Genomic DNA, 18060 nt, shown 5'->3' with positions numbered 1-18060 from the left:
AGTACTGTATAATGTTTTCAACAGTACTTAGATATTAAACAGTACTTAGATATTAAACAGTACTTAGATATTAAACAGTACTTAGATATTAAACAGTACTTAGATATTAAACTATCTCGCTTAGATATTAAACTTTCTATTTTAGATATTAAACTCTCTTCATTTTAGATATTAAACTCTCTCTCATGAATATAATTTAGAGCTGGTTTCAACAGTAAACTCTCTGTCACAATTTGACCGGCGACCAAAAGACCGGTGACCAAAAGACCGAGCACCCAAACATGGGCCGTGTCTTGTATTAACAAGACACCGGCACAACACTTGCCCCGTGAAGATTAAACAATATTACAAAATGTAGTTGACTGCCTCACTCGGCGTTATCTGACTTTCCTCGCGCACGTCGGACGCCCGGCAAGTGTAGCAGTACATCAGCTCTTTCTACATAATGGCATTTTCCACCTCGCCACCTCCCAGAATTAATTATCCCCGGGGGAGACGGCAAGAGAAAAAAGCCACGCGAGAGTTAAGCAACGTAATTCTAGTTTTGAAAGGCCAAAGCGGAAAAGTTTGCAAGTGTAGCTGAGCAATGCAGTGCAACTCAGACATAAGTCATAATAAAAGAATGATGAAATTGCATGAAAATTGGATTGGACGTCTATTGCAGTCAGATTTTATGAAAGGCCTTATCCTTACCTCGGAGTTGACGTTCATGAGAAAGTTCCAGGTAAGATCCAGAAAAGCCCCCTGAAACAAAATATGAAATCCGATTGAGGCAAAAAAACACGAGTATGTGTCTGAAAGGAGGAGGTAGTTATGTGTGAATGAATGAATGACACTTGAATTTTCGGGGGCTTGGCTAAAGCACATGAAACGTTTGGGTGGGGGCTGCCTTTGGAGAAGGAGTAAAGGTAAGGGGGGGGGGGGGGGGGGGGTTGCTTACAATACCGCCCAAGCAAACAAGAGGAATAAAAAAGCTAGATAAATCACATTTTACAAGCGTCCCCTTTTGGTTTGTTGGCTTTGGACATCGGGTCATGTCCGAGGAATGCGTCAGCCGACCCACCGCCCGTTTTAATGGGCTTCGGCCAGCTGTGTGCCTCGACACGCTTAGACTCAAAACACACCAGCCGGTGGTCATGTCTTGACAACTTTTCTCTTCCAAGTCAAGCCAATTGTGTTTTACGGTTGGATGTTTCATGGGTCGTGGTTGCTGGCCCGCCGTTGACCTTTCGCATCAAAAGAGGCATCCCGGACCGCTTTGACTCGGAGCGTCGAAAAGGAAATGATGGGGTTGGGGAGATTGTCTCCAGGCGTGGTAATGTTCTTCTTCCTTGGAGGCACAAACAGCCAATAAACCCGCTGTGTAAACACCCATATCTCATTTTTTTCTATCTTTGCAATAGTTACATTTGAGGTCAGTGAAAGCAACTTTGGGAAAGAAAGAAGAAAACTTGGATTTTTTTTGGGTCATAATAGGGTGCTCACAAGGTCGTAGAGGGGTGCTGGAGCCCATCCCAGCTGACTTTGGGCCGGGTTACACCCTGAACTGGAGGCCAGCCAATCGTGAGGCACAATGAGACAATCAACCAATCAGTCATAGCTAGGGTTAGGAAATTTGTAGTGTCTAATCAACTACTATGCATGTTTTGGAAGGTGGGAGGAAACCAGAGTACACAGAGAAAACATGCAAACTCCCCACAGGAAGGTCCGAACCTGGGATTGAATCCCGGATCTCAGAACTGGAACCGCTAACCACTCCACTTACTGGAGCGCAATTTGGCTAGTAGTGAAACTAAATGAAACCCATAAAATTACGTGACCGGACGTTTAGTCGCCAGTCTTTTGGTCGCGAGTCAAATGGTGACAAAGAGTTTACTGTTGAAACCAGCTCTCAAAATTATATTCATGAGAGTTTAATATCTAAGAGTGAGAGTTTAATATCTAAGTACTGTTTAATATCTAAGTACTGTTTAATATCTATGTACTTTTTATTATCTAAGTACTGTTTAATATCTAAGTACTGTTTAATATCTAAGTACTGTTTAATATCTATGTACTTTTTATTATCTAAGTACTGTTTAATATCTAAGTACTGTTTAATATCTAAGTACTGTTAATATCTAAGTACTGTTTAATATCTAAGTACTGTTAATATCTAAGTACTGTTTAATATCTAAGAGAGAGTTTAATATCTAAGAGAGAGTTTAATATTTAAGTACTGTTTAATATCTAAGAGAGAGTTTAATATTTAAGTACTGTTTAATATCTAAGAGGGAGAAAGTTTAATATCTGAGAACTGTTTAATATCTAAGTACTGTTTAATATCTAAGTACTGTTTAATATCTAGGAGAGAGAAAGTTTAATATCTGAGAACTGTTTAATATCTAAGAGAGAAAGTTTAATATCTGAGGACTGTTTAATATCTGAGGACTGTTTAATATCTAAGTACTGTTAATATCTAAGTACTGTTTAATATCTAAGAGAGAGAGAGAGTTTAATATTTAAGTACTGTTTAATATATAAGTACTGTTTAATATCTAAGAGAGAGAGAGAGAGAGAGTTTAATATCTGAGAACTGTTTAATATCTAAGTACTGTTTAATATCTCAGTACTGTTTAATATCCAAGTACTGTTGACCGGCGACCAAACGTCCGTTCACTGTTAGAAAATATCATTTCATTTTGAAAGGGCTATTAACCAAGCTTGATGTTGGATAATTTATACAAAAGACTTGCATAGAGTGAAGCCACAATATACAAGGCTTCATCCCCTCCCCGGTTCCACCGTGATAAATTCCCCTAATTAGCCATCCGCGACTACGACGCGAGCTGTCATGGAAACCAGAGGCTAAACAGCACGGTTGCACTGCGAGGCCCGCGTTCCAGACGCTAGCGGAGGATTGAGGTGCAGAAGAGAGAATTAGTCATGAGCCCGTGGCCAATTACCATTCCCGAGCCGATGAGAGAATCTCCAAATCGACATTGGCTCAGCAGATCCAATGAACGTGGAGAAAATCAAAATCTAGACGGTAGCAACAAATGTGTGCTGCTGGCTCACAGAAAGACTTGCTGGAATGTTGCAAAAGAATGGGTAGCAAGCTATTAAAATCCCAATAGAAAAATAAAATACTTGTCCATTGATACATGAATTTTAATGTGACTGGACGTTTGGTCGCCGGTCTTTTGGTCGCCGGTCAAATGGTGACAAAGAGTTTACTGTTGAAACCAGCTCTCAAAATTATATTCATGAGAGAGTTTAATATCTAAGAGATAGTTTCATATCTAAATACTGTTTAATATCTGCAAAGTACTGTTGAAAACAGTAGATATTTACTTATTAAAATCTCATGAATATGATTTTGAGAGCTGGTTTCAACAGTACTTGGATATTAAACAGTACATAGATATTAAACAGTACTTAGATATTAAACAGTACTTAGATATTAAACAGTACTTAGATAATAAACTTCTCTTAGATATTAAACTCTCTCATGAATATAATTTTGAGAGCTGGTTTCAACGGTAAACTCACCATTTGACTGGCAACCAAAGACCGGCGACCAAAAGACCGGCGACCAAAGGTTCGAGGACCAATTTTAGCAACCAACATTGAAGATTTAAACCAATCATCAACTATATGAGAAAGTGCACCTACTCTTAATGAGCTTTAAAATTATTTTCAGCCTTCGTGCATGCGTGCAAAGAACAAGGCACTCTAATAACCTTGACTGGAAATTAATGCATTAAATGAACACAATCTGATGGAAATTAATGCATTAAATGAACACAATCTGAACTAAAATGACTTACGTAAAAATGGTCTATTATCCTCCCGTTGTCTGGCTGTAACACACAAAAGAATGCGTTTCAAAATATGTTTTTGTAATAAATAGCAATGAAATTTATGAAAATACTACAAATGAAAATTGGGTGTATTTGCTAACACAATACAAATGTTTTTTTTTTTTTTTGGGGGGGGGGGGACTTCTGACAGGGAGCTCACTGGAATGCACCTTGAATAAAAGCGCACGTCGGTCACGGTTAAGCGATGACGTACACATGCAAGTGGAGACAAGTCTACTGCACTTGGGTCACTCCTATGGAATCTTTCTGTTCATCATACAAGTGTTGAAGCGTACAAAAGTGACAGGCAAAAACCCAATGGATGTCTAAACGGTGCTTGGACGTTTAGTCGCCGGTCTTTTGGTCGCCGGTCAAATGGTTTACTGTAGAAACCAGTTCTTAAAATTCTATTCATGAGTTTAACATCTAAGATAGAGAGTTTAATATCTAAGTACTTTTAATATCTAAGTACTGTAAAAAAAGAGTAGATATTTAGATATTAAACTCTCATGAATTTTGAGAGCTGGTTTCAACAATACTTAGATATTAAACAGTACTTAGATATTAAACTCTCTCTCTTAGATATTAAACTCTCGGTCATAACTAAAATTTTGAGAGCTGGTTTCTACAATACTTAGATATGAAACAGTACTTAGATATGAAACAGTACTTAGATATTAAACAGTACTTAGATATTAAACTCTCTCTCAGATATTAAACTCTCGGTCATAACTAAAATTTTGAGAGCTGGTTTCTACAATACTTAGATATTAAACAGTACTTAGATATGAAACAGTACTTAGATATGGAACAGTACTTAGATATGAAACAGTACTTAGATATTAAACAGTACTTAGATATTAAACAGTACTTAGATATTAAACAGTACTTAGATATTAAACAGTACATAGATATTAAACAGTACTTAGATATTAAACGTCCGGTCACGGTCTTACACAGTTCGACAACATTGGATTGGACGTCTATCGTAGCCGAAATCGGGAGGTCAGCTTACCTGCTAGGGCAAGTTAGGAGACCCTGTTGATTTCACATGGAGGTCAAACGGGGATGTAGGATGAGATGTGAAAAACGTTAAGACTTATACTTTAAATCAAAAGTGATCAAAATTTTGAAAAGGATACATATGTCATGCAGGGCTTTCCATTCAAAATGGCTCGGACGCTGTAACTGGCAGCCAATGACTTAAATGCTCTTCATTAACCGAGCCATCCCCTTCAAGGTCACTGCAGCTTCATGAAGCGTGCCAGCGAGTCAGCTGCTCTGCTCTAAATTCATAAATGCTGACTTCTTTAGTATGCACTATGTATTGATTATCACAATTACAAACCATTACGCTTCAATTATCCGGACGGCCTGGCTTTAATTACCCCAGAGAGCCAACGGGGTGCGATACAGGCGACAGCAAGGCCAGCATCAGCGTAGGCGGAAGCCGCCACGCGGATAGATGGATGACGCGGCTGCTGCGGCAAACTAATTAAAACAGAAACTTTTTTTTTTGTTTCCAGCCAGTCGACAGCCAATGAATCTGGCGGCCAATGAATACGTCCGCAGGGAAGAGGCGGCGAGGAAAAAGGGAGGAGAGCCGTTGCCATGGCGACTGAGGATCACGGCAGAGTTCGGGCGGCCTCGATGCTAAAATTGGACTAAAACGCATGATTGGACTTGCCCTTGACGGCTGTAGATGTCTAATGTGTATATTGACAGGCCTCGGTGCTCGGACGTTTGGTTGCCGGTCTTTTGGTCGCCGGTCAAATGGTGACGGAGAGTTTACTGTTGAAACCAGCCTTTAAAATTATGTTCATGAGAGAGCTTAATATCTAAGAGAGAGAGGGTTTAATATCTAAGAGTGAGAGTTTAATATCAATGAGAGTTGAATATCTAAGTACTGTTTAATATCCAAGTACTGTTGAAACTAGCTCTCAATATTATATTCATGAGAGAGTTTAATATCTAAGAGCGAGAGAGTATAATATCTAAGAGAGAGCGATATTAATATCTAAGTACTGTTTAATATATAAGTACTGTTGAAAATAGTAGATATTTAGATATTAAACTCTCTCCCATGAATATAATTTTGAGAGCTGGTTTCAACAGTACTTAAATTTTAAACAGTACTTAGATATGAAACAGTACCTAGATATGAAACAGTACTTAGATATTAAACAGTTCTTAGATATTAAACAGTACTTAGATATTAAACAGTACTCTGATATTAAACAGTACTTAGATATTAAACAGTTCTTAGATATTAAACAGTACTTAGATATTAAACTCTTTTATGAATATAATTTTGAGAGCTGATTTCAACAGTACTTAGATATTAAACACTCATGAATATAATTTTGAAGGCTGATTTCAACAGTACTTAGATATTAAACAGTACTTAGATATGAAAGTTCTTTAATATTAAACAGTTCTTAGATATCAAACAGTCCTTAGATATGAAACAGTTCTTCGATATGAAACAGTACTTAGATATTGAACATTACGTAGACATTAAACTCTCTTTTAGATATTAAACTCTCTCTCATGAATATAATTATGAGAGCTGGTTACATCAGTCACCATTTGATCGGCGACAAAAAGTTCAGGCAACCAAAAGACAGGTCATGACAGTGAAAATTACAAAATATTCCAAAAGAAAAATATTTTTTGAAAAATGCATGGGATGTCAATCTTAAAATTGATCAAATAATCTGGTTGGTATTTGGTTGCTCTCAATTCAAATTGGAACCTTTTATTTGATGTGACAGAGTCACAATTTGATTCTATTAACCGATGCACACAAAGAACCAAAAATGAGCACTTTTTCGCAGCACCACATGAGGAGGCTAAAGCCAGCCACCTATTTGCCCACACAGTTTGTGGAAAGCTCCGGTTACAGCGCAAGTAGGTTAGAACCCAGGGGGGGCCGGAGCGTGCAGACAATAACTGCCAAAGAATTATGACAGCCCCACAACATCTGCTGCCTGCAGGGCGAGACGGACAGTGATGGATGACCAGGTGCGCCTCCCTGTTTAAAAGGCAACTGGACCCGGTTTCAAGAAAAAAAAGGCAATTTGAGCCTTAAGGAGAACCTCCACATTATCCTGACATGCCGGCCTGGACGCGGCTACGTCTGGGCGAGCGTTTCGGGCTATTGGCTCGCAGGGTCCTTCTTCCGGGTGGGATCGGCGGCAGGACGGGTTTGACGCCGGACCCGGGGCGTCCCGGTGGGTCAAGGCCTAAAAAGAACAACATCACGGGAGAAATTGGCGTATTAAAACCCAATGGTGAGATAGGACGAGCACCCTCGGTGGGACAACCTTTGGTGGGATCTGGCGAATGGCCTCGAGAATCATCTGAGCTGTTGGGGGGGAAAAATGACATGATAAGTGGAAGTTGTGGCAGATTCCCAGATGAAAGGAGCCCAAGATCTATCCCTGTGTTGTTTTGTTGCCCGGTTACGACAAAAAAAACAGAAAGACAGCCCCTGGGATTCAATTAAGCGACGGTTTTGGCGACAATACGAGAAGGAGACATTCGCAAGCTAGGACGCATCCCACCGAAGATGAGTGCCAACAAGAAGACATGTGAGGAATCCGCTAGCTAAATACCACGGGGATGAGTAACCTTCAAAAGGTTTGATGGCAACTCAAGTGACGAGGCCGCGGGAAAGGAAAATCACAGCTAAGTTTTGGGCCATGGGCTGCCTCCAAAGTGGTAGACGTTTTATCCGTTTGAATGAGAAACATACTTCAATTGACGGTAAAAGGATGAAAAGGCGATTTGAATGTCAAATTCACGTCCGGCTTTCGAGTTGAACAGAGTTGAAACGGTGCTCGGAAGTCGCCGGTCTTTTTGTCCCTTTTGGTCGCCGGTCTTTTGGTCACCAGTCAAATGGTGACAGACAGTTTACTGTTGAAATCAAAACTCAAAATTATATTCATGAGAGAGAGTTTGATATCTAAGTACTGTTTAATATCCAAGTACTGTTTAATATGCAAGTACTGTTTAATATCCAAGTACTGTTTAACATCCAAGTACTGGTTAATATCCAAGTACTGGTTAATATCCAAGTACTGGTTAATATCCAAGTACTGGTTTATATCTAAGAGAGAGAGTTTAATATCTAAGTACTGGTTAATATCTAAGTACTGGTTAATATCTAAGTAATGGTTAATATCTAAGTACTAGTTAATATCCAAGTACTGGTAATATCTAAGCACTAGTTAATGTCTAAGTACTGTTTAATATCCAAGTATTGTTTAATATCTATGTACTGTTGAAAAAAGTATATATTTAGATATTAAAATCTCTCATGAATATAATTTTGGGAGCTGGTTACAACAGTACTTAGATATTACACAGTAGATATTAAACAGTACTTAGAAATTAAACTCTCTCTCTTAAATATTAAACTCTTTCTCATGAATATAATTTTGAGAGCTGGTTTCAATAGTAAACTCTGTCACCTTTTGACCGGCGACCAAACGTCCGATCACGAGTTGAAACACTCAAACCAGTCCATCAAATTAGCCCGACTGCCCGTTTTGGCTGTGGGCCACTTCCCCCTCAAGGTCAAACATCAAGTCCAAACAAACCTTCAAAAACCAGTTAGGCCAAGTGGGCCAATCAAGGCAATTTGGCCCCCTGACAGGCAGGGGGGGACCGCAGGGTCTCTGCTCAGAATTAAGCGCGAGTGCAGTCAAGTGCATGCTGCTTGAAAACAAACCTTCTGATGAGCCAACTGTAGACCTCTGGACACCTCCCTATCACGGCCTCTCTCACTGGCTCCTCCCGCTTGCAGATGGACAGCAGCTCCTAAAGAGGGGTGTAAAAAAAACCAACCAAAAACAACAAAAAAGTGAGCGTTTACCACGTCCCAACAAGAGACTGTTGATTTTAGAGTTCAAACTAACAGTTGGATTCTTGTGGGGAGCCAGTTGCTGCGGGCTTTTGTTTGAATAGTTTCTGTAGAGGGGGTCCGGCGGGTCAAGGACTGCGGCCGGGTGGGATAACACGGAGGAGTCTGACCTTGACTCCTCCGCTTGACCTGCGGGAGAACATTCATGAGGGCAAAATTGTTGAGGAAAAGTGCACGAGAAGATCTTGCGCCATCTTACATTCTTCATGGTTCTCGAGCATAAGATAGTTCATCACCACCCGCTGCAGCACCTGGTAGGCTTTGTCCCAGTAATCTGGGCACAGGGGGGAGTGGGAAGTGTAAATGTTTAAAAAAATTAAATAAAATTGGCACAGAAGAAAGTGTGCCGCCCTACCCGTGCAAGGCTCTTAAGAAAAAGCTAATATGTAGCGATGTTAGTGTTTGCTGTTATGGCCTTAATACGGAGCGATAATGGGACTGAAATTGCGCTATACGGATTGGAGTGAGGCGTGTGCAGTGACTGGATATTTACTCGCCGGTCTTTTGGTCCCTTTTGGTCGGAAGTCTTTTGGTCGCCGGTCAAAAGGTGAGATAGTTTACTGTTGAAACCAGCTCTCCAAATTATATTCATGACAGAGAGTTTAATATCTAAAAGAGAGAGTTTAATATTTAAGAGAGAAGTTTAAAATCTAAGTACTGTTTAATAACTAAGTACTATTCAATATCTAAGTACTGTTTAATATCTAAAAGAGAGAGTTTAATATCTACGAGAGAAGTTTAAAATCTAAGTACTGTTTAATAACTAAGTGCTATTCAATATCTAAGTACTGTTTAATATCTAAGTACTATTCAATATCTAAGTACTGTTCAATATCTAAGTACTGCTTACTATCTAAGTACTGCTTACTATCTAAGTACAGTTTAATATCTAAGTACAGTTTAATATCTAAGTACTGCTTACTATCTAAGTACTGCTTACTATCTAAGTACTGTTTAATTTCCAAGTACTGTTTAATTTCCAAGTACTGTTTAATTTCCAAGTACTGTTTAATTTCCAAGTACTGTTTAATTTCCAAGTACTGTGTAAGTTCTGTTGAAACCAGCTCTCAAAATTATATTCATGAGTAAATGTCTATTGTTTTCAACAGTACTTAGATATTAAACAGTCCTAAGATATTAAACTCTCTCTCTCTTAGATATTAAACTCTTTCTCATGAATATAATTTTGAGAACTGGTTTCAACAGTAAACTCTCTGTCACCGTTTGACCAGCGACCAAAAGACTGGCGACCAAAAGACCGGCGACCAAACACCCCAACACCATTTATCCAAGGCCACATCATCCATTTGTTTCGGGGGAAAAAAAATGTCCGTCGTCAACGATGCTGCAAACATTGTGCTCAGCCACATGCATACCGCAGCGGATGACGTTGTTGAAGAAGCCTGGCCTCCTCCTGTTGAAGTCAGTGTACACCTCGATGCGAGGTACAATCTCCTCAATTTGGCTGTCCGTGTAGCGGTTGCGATACCTCAAGACGGCTCTGTAGTTGTCGGATAGCGTGGGGGCGATCAGGATCAAGCAAGGTTCGAAGACGGTCTTTTTCAGACTCAGAACGCCCTGTGAAGAAGAGCCATTCTACCATTGGATTTTGGAACTGGAGTTTGGCTCGGCAAACTATCGACAAAGTCGTACTCTCACCTCCAACTCCATATGGACACAGCACCCCAATCCTTCCCGGGCCACGTCTTCAATGGCGCCCCTGCTCAGACCGTACCGATGCCCGCTGTGAGTCATAGTCTGCACAAAAACACCCTGGACAGGCAATGGCATATGAGTATGAATAAAAATAAAAAATCTGTTTATTTGTACACAACATCTCCCAGAAACAGAATAAAACATTGGGAATTGCACTAGGGGAAGGCATGAGAGTTGTTGTTGTTGGCAAAATATTTCGTTAAGCATACCGAAGAGGAAGGATCTGTCAATCCCTTCACGGAAGAAGACATGAAAGCACAATACAGTAATACCTTGACATAGGAGTGTACCAACATATGAAAAATTTAAGATACAAAAAATATTCAGAGCAAATGTTTGCTTTGAGATATGAGACAAACTTGAGATATGAGCATATAAGACAGCCCGGTGGATATTTACGAGCACTGGGCGTTACCTCTTAGCCAATAATTGGCTGGGATAGGCTCCAGGACCCCTCACGACCCTTGTGAGGATAAGTGGTAAGGGAAAATTGTCAATTTTCACTTATTGAACATACATGACATGACTAGTGGTAGCTTTAAGTTTTCTATTTTCCACCAACTAGTACAAGGGTCCGCAGACATCAACTTTAAGGTGACATCGGGTCAGTGTGAAAATTTAGATTAGGAATAATTTTACAGATTCATGTGATTTCTGCTGATATAACTTTGATGAGAATGACCAGTAATATAGGCGACATATTTTTAAATGAAGATTTTCAGATGGTCGTTTCCTTGAAATTTTTTCAATGCAATAGTGTGCCGCAGCTCAAAAAATGTTGTGAAGCACTGTTCTAAGGGACGAGCCAGTGCTCGGACGTTTGGTCATCGGTCTTTTGGTCGCCGGTCAAATGGTGACAGAGTTTACTGTTGAAACCAGCTCTCAAAATGATATTCATGAGAGAGTTTAACATCTAAGAAAGTGAGTTTAACATCTAAGAAAGTGAGTTTAATAGAGGAATTAATATCTAAGCACTGTTTAATATCCAAGTACTGTTTAATATCCAAGTACTGTTTAATATCCAAGTACTGTTAAATGTCCAAGTACTGTTAAATGTCTAAGTACTGTTAAATGTCTAAGTACTGTTAAATGTCTAAGTACTGTTAAATGTCCAAGTACTGTTAAATATCCAAGTACTGTTAAATATCCAAGTACTGTTAAATATCCAAGTACTGTTAAATATCCAAGTACTGTTTAATATCTAAGTACTGTTTAATATCTAAGTACTGTTTAATATCTAAGTACTGTTGAAAACAGTAGATATTTAGATAGTAAACTCTTTCTCATCAATATAATTTTGAGAGCTGGTTTCAACAGGACTAAGATATTAAAGAGTACTTAGATATTAAACAGTACTTGGATAATAATCTTCTCTTAGATATTGAACTCTCTTTCATGAAGAAAAATGTTGAGAGCTGGTTTCAACAGTAAACTCTATGTCCGACAACCAAAAGGGACCAAAAGACCGGCGACCAAACGTCCGGTCACGAATGTTGATATAGGCGACATATTTTTAAATTAAAAGATTAGCAGATGGTGGTGTCCTTGAAATTTTTTCAACGCAAGTGTGCCACAACTCAAAAAATGTTGGGAAGCACTGTTCTAATGTACGTACCTTCACTTCAAGCAACTGGAATTCTTCCTCGCTGACAAAGTGGTAGTTTCTACCGTTCACCTCGTCCTTGAAGGGCGCCCTGGTGGTGTGGCTGATCCTGTGTGAAGAGTATTTGAAGAAGCGTGCAATTTACGAGGCGGAATACCACACTGACAGGGGTCAAGTCTTGGGACCAGACCCCTTTGGCAGTGGAATGTTAAGGAATTGAACATGCACTCTAGCTTTTATTGATTGATAAACTTCATAAAACAGAAAGATAGAATGGTTGTATTTTTGTAAGGAGATTTTGGCTGTGTTGAGTAACAAAAGACACTGACCCATATGCCAAGTATTTGTCAAACTCTGTACACAGGCGGTGAGCCATCTGTCTCTTCCCGCAACCTTGTGGGCCAGTCAGAACCAGCATGGGGTAGGGGGCGTCATTACTGGGAAGAGTCCTACAGGGAAGAAGTTAGTATTGGAATTCAACTTGAACTCAAATCATTAAAGTGATGATACAGTGGGGCAAATAAGTAATTGGTCAACCACCAACTGTGTAGGCTTTCCTACTTGAAAAGATTACAGGCCTGTAATTGTCAACATGGGTTAACCTCGTTAGAATTTAGACCTCTTTGACAGCCAGCTATCTTGCTTGTTAGTACGTGACTAAATACTTATTTTAGTGACTGGACGTTTGATACTTATTTTAGTGACCGGACGTTTGATACTTATTTTAGTGACCGGACGTTTGATTCTTATTTTAGTGTCCGGACGTTTGGTCGCCAGTCTTTTGGTCGCCGGTCTTTTGGTCCCTTTTGGCCGCCTGTCAAATGTACTTAGATATTAAACAGTACTTCAATATTAAACAGTCACTTCAATATTAAACTCTCTCTCTTAGATATTAAACCCTCTCTTATGAATATAATTTTGAGAGCTGGTTTCAACAGTAACTCTGTCACCATTCGGCCGGCGACTAAAAGACCGGCGACCAAACGTCCGGTCACGGGTAAGCGATGGCGCAAGTGTGGAGGAGCTTGTCATGAAAGTTTTTCCCAGACCACAAAGTGACACCGCAAATACGAACGTGTTGTAGAGAATCTGTGGCTGCATTAGTTGATACATCAGCTGGGTCATGTGATCTCTGGCTGCAACCACTTCCATTGGAGGGTCAAACTTATTGATGGAAAACACCTACAAAAGACGAATGTTAAGTACCACCAAAAAAGGTACAATCTTGGTAGATTTTGTAATTGTGTAAGTATTTATGTGCTTATATATGTATGTGTATGTATGTGTGTGCTTATCTATATCTATGTGTGTGTATGTGTGTGTATGTGTGTGTATGTGTGTATATGTGTGTATATGTGTGTATTTGTGTGTATATGTTTGTATATATGTGTGTATATGTGTGCATGTGTGTATGTGTATTACCTATCTATTTATGTCTAAAATGTATTTTTCTGTGTCTGTATTCTCACCCTCTTGCTACAGTGACAATGAAATTTCTCGAATACGGGATGAATCAAGTTATCCAATCCAAAAAAATGTAGCAATTCACAGAAAGAGAGGGAGGCCATGTGACATATTAATTACAACAAACCTTTTCTTCAACAGTCACTCGTTCTTGGTCCAAAATGGTCAGATGCTGGAGAAGGAAGACCACCGACAGCCTGTAGTCCGGCTCTCTCTAATACAGAACAGCATTAAGACATAAATAACTATTTTTTTAATCACAGGTCAGCAGTTTTTGGAAGACTTTGATTGGACATCTTCAAAGTCCTCACAATGGAGTATCATTTACCTGTACAGGGTTGCCAAATAGATTCAAATCCCTCAAAAGGAGAAGATTGTGAATATATTTACACTCCTCTAGCTCAGACACCTACATTAAAAAAAAAATCATTTCGTAAACGTGCGAAATTGAATTTTATTTATGGTATTGCAGAATAAAACACCTGATTTTTTTCCAGATTGATGGAACCCAGCAAGTGGAGATTGCTGAGGCCCACAAGACTGCTGATGTGGTTCAGACACAGATCAAGAACTTGCAGTCTGCTCAGGTTCTCCAGACCTTCTGTACTTGTCAGCAGGTTCCCCCTCTAGATGCAAATATAGAAGACATTTTAACACAGCACAAATGCACTATGTGATTCCCTGCGGTTCAATTTAGAAGTATACACTGCAGTCACTGTCCATGGTCCTGCCAACCCCCCCCCCCCCCCCCCCTCTAAATTCTGACAGATGAGGCACACCGACAGCTGGCAAGATGCTCACTCAGCACAAAGCCAAAGCTTCACGGTCACCGGTCACTAGTTTACATGCTTTGACTAAAGTCGTTATCTCGCGCCCTGGCAAGCGTTTGTCAAGGTTTGGCAGAGAGATGTTCGCCGCGTGGGGGTGGGCGGGGGTGATGGAGGCGGGGGCAGCTTCGTCTGTTTACGGAGGCAGGTGCGAGCGGGAAGCCATGACGGCCATATGGTTTGATTTCAAACGTGGATGCTAGGTGAGCAAGGTTTACTTGCTTTTTCTTCCTTTGTAAGATAGAAAATAAATAATTGGCCGCTATATTTATTTTTTAGTATAAATGTGTGGCCCGGCAGACGAGTGGTTAGTGCAGGAAAACTACGGCCCGCGGGCCACATACGGCCCGTTAGGCTTTTTAATCCAGCACGCCGATGTTGTCCAAATAATGTTTTTTTTTTTTTTTTTCCCCAAAATGACGCCGGCACGCGGAAGCCAGTGGCAGGAGCGATGTACACATTAGTTTTTACAGCCCCACTATCTTTTTTTAAATCACAATTTAATATTTCTTAATACATTCATTTTTACTTTTTACTTTAATGATGAGTGATGAGTATGTTAATACTTGAGTCCTTATTTTCCGTAATGTTTCATATGTACTGTTAACGGATGCACTTTTTTATATGTATCGTATCTTGTACTGACCCAGCCCATCCGCCAAATTTTTAAATTCAATGTGGCCCCCGAGCCCAAATGTTTACCCACCCCTGGGTTAGTGCGTCTGCCTCACAGTTTTGGGTTCGATCCTTCTGTGTGGAATTTGCATGTTCTCCTTGGGCATGCGTCGCGTTTCTGTGGGTACGCTACATACATGCTACCCAAAATGTACAGTAAACGGCCCCCAAGTATGAGTGTGAGCGTGAATGGTTGTCCTTTGTCTCCTCGCGTCCTGCGATTGGCTGGCCACCAATTCAGGATGCCCAAAGTCAGCTGGGACAGACCCTAGCACCCCCCGCACCCCTTGTGAGGATAAGCGGTGTAAAAAATGAATGAATATTATAAATGTCGTATTTTTCTCTCACCAACTACCACAACACATAGTACTTTGTATATTCAGTTGCAACAATACATACTCATTTTTACCCAAATTTTGACTGACCAGGTTGAGGTACGAGAGGGGTAGGTGGTCCAAACCGCTTATGTTGGTGATCTTATTGTGTGCCACGCTGAGATGGGTCAGTTTACAGCACTTGTCCAGTCCATGGATCTGCTCCAGTTGGTTGTCTGATTGCCAGAGTGTCAAGAACCATGCACGACATGCACCTTTGTCGTCTTTGCACCTCTCTAATAAGGATACGATCCAGATCAAGATGGACGAGCGCATCGTAGGCCGACATGTCCTTCATTTCCGTCAAATAGTTGTGGGAGAAGTTGACCTCCTGTAAAAAGCGGCAGGCACAAACGGACTAATGATTCCATCAGGAGATTCAATTAACGGAGCATTCAAGGACGTTTAAAGCTTTTTAAGCGTGTTTGAAGCCACGGCAGATGGCATGCGGGCCCGTCACGGGGAATAATGCAACCGCCAGTCAAAGATTGTCATCCGCTGTCAGCTCAAGGTCCCGCTCGCCTGCCGTACCTTCAAATTCTTGGGCGGCTCGAAGCCGAAAAATTCTGAGATCTCGTTGTAAGACACGTCCAAGATGACGAGGAAGGGCATGTGGCTGACGCAGGAGAGATCTAGTGGAAAAAATAATAAACATTAATACAGAAATAAGTATATGATGGTGTCTCTGATGTATTCACCTGTAATTCGGTTGTTGGGCAGCTCCAGCTTTTGTAGGTGGACATACTTGCACAAAATAGAAATGTCACCAAGTTTGCGGCCCTGATGGAAAATGAATAAATAAATAACTTCCTGGTGGCTTAGGTCAAAGGTGGGCAAACTTTTGACTTTAAAACATTGACTTTAAAAATTTGACAGATGGGCCGTGTCAGCACAAGATACGATACATATAAAAAAGTGCATCCGTTAACAGTACATATGAAACAATAACAGAAAAAAAAGACTAAAATATTAACATACTCAGCATTCATCATTCAAGTAAAAAGTATTAAGTATAAAGTCAAGTGTAAAAGAATGTATTAAAGAATATTAAAATGTCATTTAAAAAAAGATAGAGGGGCTGTAAAACACGAAAAACAAATAAGAGTGGACAGAGCTACTGCCACCGGCTTCTGCGTGACGGCGCCATCTTGGGGAAAAAATAATTTGGACAACGTCGGCGGGCCGGATTAAAAAGCCGAACGGACAATGTGGCCCGCGAGCCGTAGTTTTCCCATTTATAGGTTAGATCAGACATGGGCAAACTACGGCCCGCGGGCCACATACGGCCCGTTAGGGTTTTTAATCCGGCCCGCCGACGTTGTCCAAATAATTTTTTTTAAAATTTATTTTATTTTTCTCCTAGATGGCGCCATCACGCGGAAGCCATTAGCAGTAGCTGTGTACACTCTTATTTGTTTTTCGTGTTTGACAGGCCCTCTATCTTTTTTTAATGACGTTTTAATATTTCTTAATACATTCTTTTTGACTTTACTTTGTACTTTATACTTTTGAGTCTAATGATGAGTATGTTAATAATTAGGTCCTTTTTTCTTTTTATATTTCATATGTACTGTTAATAGATGCACTTTTTTATATGTATCGTATCTTGGGCTGAACCGGCCCATCTGTCAAAATTTCAAAGTCAATATGGCCCCCGGACCCAAAAGTTTGCCCACCCCTGGGTTAGATGTACAGACGCCCCCCAGCGCTTGTTCATCAATTGAAATTGTTCCTAAGTGGAAATTGTTCAAATTGAAGTTGATTCAGTGCTATACTTTGTATTATAATTTATGTTTAAGGCCTATATAAGTATATTGAAAGTTTATATAAGTGCATTAGTATATTTAAGGCTTGTATAAGTAACCAGCATTGGTTTGTACTGGAAAAAAAAAACATTTAATAAAATGGAGAGAATACATACAGTACTGTATAGTATTAAATGTAATTGTCATTATATATAACAAAATTTAAAACGGATTGGACGTCTATTGTCGTCAAATACAAGCAAAGAGTCGTGGTGATACTTAGAAGAAAAATAAAGTTCTTACGGGGATTGCCAAATGGTAGTACGGGTGGTGAAGTCCGGTTCCAAAACGTCCAAGTTGGGCCACACAGTTGGACACCACTGCGGCACCCAATACTGTGCCCTGAAAAAGGCCAATCGGACAAAAGTTGCAAATATGCAATGCACACACGCACATGCAAAAACACATTAAATCCAGAGAGTATGATATGAAGATTAGTTTGTTAAAACTGATTTCAAACAAATGGAGCTTGATTTGGAAAGTCAAAGATACCTTTTCCGCCATGCTACACAGCTGTCCGTCACTTCTCAAATCACCCGGCTAAATTATTGCTTGATTACTATTTGTCAAATGACGAAAAAGTCGTCAACTATCTCCCACCCTAAAAAAAAAACGCCATCGCCGTGACGTCACTTAATTACAGTGGAGCAAGGCGTTTGCTCTTGTCGCTTAGCAACGTGTAGGCACGAGGCTTAAGAGGATTGTGGGAAATGTGGTTCTTCAGCTACCTTCGACAATGCGGTTGTTCTAAGATTCACAGTTTTTATCAAATTTAATACGAATGCGAACAAAGCAGTTAGATGATTTCACAAAATATGTTAAATTGC

The 18060-nt window shown here is 40.0% G+C and overlaps 1 protein-coding gene across 2 annotated transcripts; it reads right to left on the bottom strand.

Moving 5' to 3' along the window:
- Positions 1–6580: 6580 nt before the first annotated feature.
- Positions 6581–17859, bottom strand: lrguk (leucine-rich repeats and guanylate kinase domain containing). Of its 2 annotated transcripts, XM_077709515.1 has the most exons (20): positions 17726–17859; positions 17477–17575; positions 16127–16208; positions 15960–16060; positions 15678–15759; positions 15480–15604; positions 14035–14178; positions 13881–13961; positions 13680–13766; positions 13164–13270; positions 12418–12537; positions 12101–12197; positions 10429–10542; positions 10146–10347; positions 8969–9043; positions 8765–8898; positions 8578–8666; positions 7169–7209; positions 6941–7087; positions 6581–6832 (listed from the first exon to the last, which is right to left on the bottom strand). In XM_077709515.1, the coding sequence occupies exons 1-19, from the start codon at positions 17735–17737 to the stop codon at positions 6948–6950; spliced, it is 1932 nt and encodes a 643-aa protein (XP_077565641.1). In that variant the 5' UTR covers positions 17738–17859; the 3' UTR covers positions 6581–6832; positions 6941–6947. The 2 variants fall into 2 exon arrangements, with proteins under 2 accessions (XP_077565641.1, XP_077565640.1); XM_077709514.1 differs by having other exon boundaries at positions 6581–7087.
- Between the last annotated feature and the right edge of the window lie 201 nt (positions 17860–18060).

The sequence above is a fragment of the Stigmatopora nigra genome, chromosome 23 (genome assembly GCF_051989575.1).
Source record: "Stigmatopora nigra isolate UIUO_SnigA chromosome 23, RoL_Snig_1.1, whole genome shotgun sequence".
NCBI lineage: Eukaryota > Metazoa > Chordata > Actinopteri > Syngnathiformes > Syngnathidae > Stigmatopora > Stigmatopora nigra.
This window is presented reverse-complemented; position numbering and strand designations above follow the sequence as displayed.

Bases quoted from the DNA above. Each gene is read 5' to 3' on its own strand.
- lrguk (XM_077709514.1), bottom strand. The intron at 13,767-13,880 runs GTAAATGATACT...GTTCTGTATTAG, and splicing joins TATTTGGCAACCCTGTACAG to AGAGAGCCGGACTACAGGCT. The intron at 7,088-7,168 runs GTTGTCCCACCG...TGTTCTTTTTAG, and splicing joins TTCGCCAGATCCCACCAAAG to GCCTTGACCCACCGGGACGC.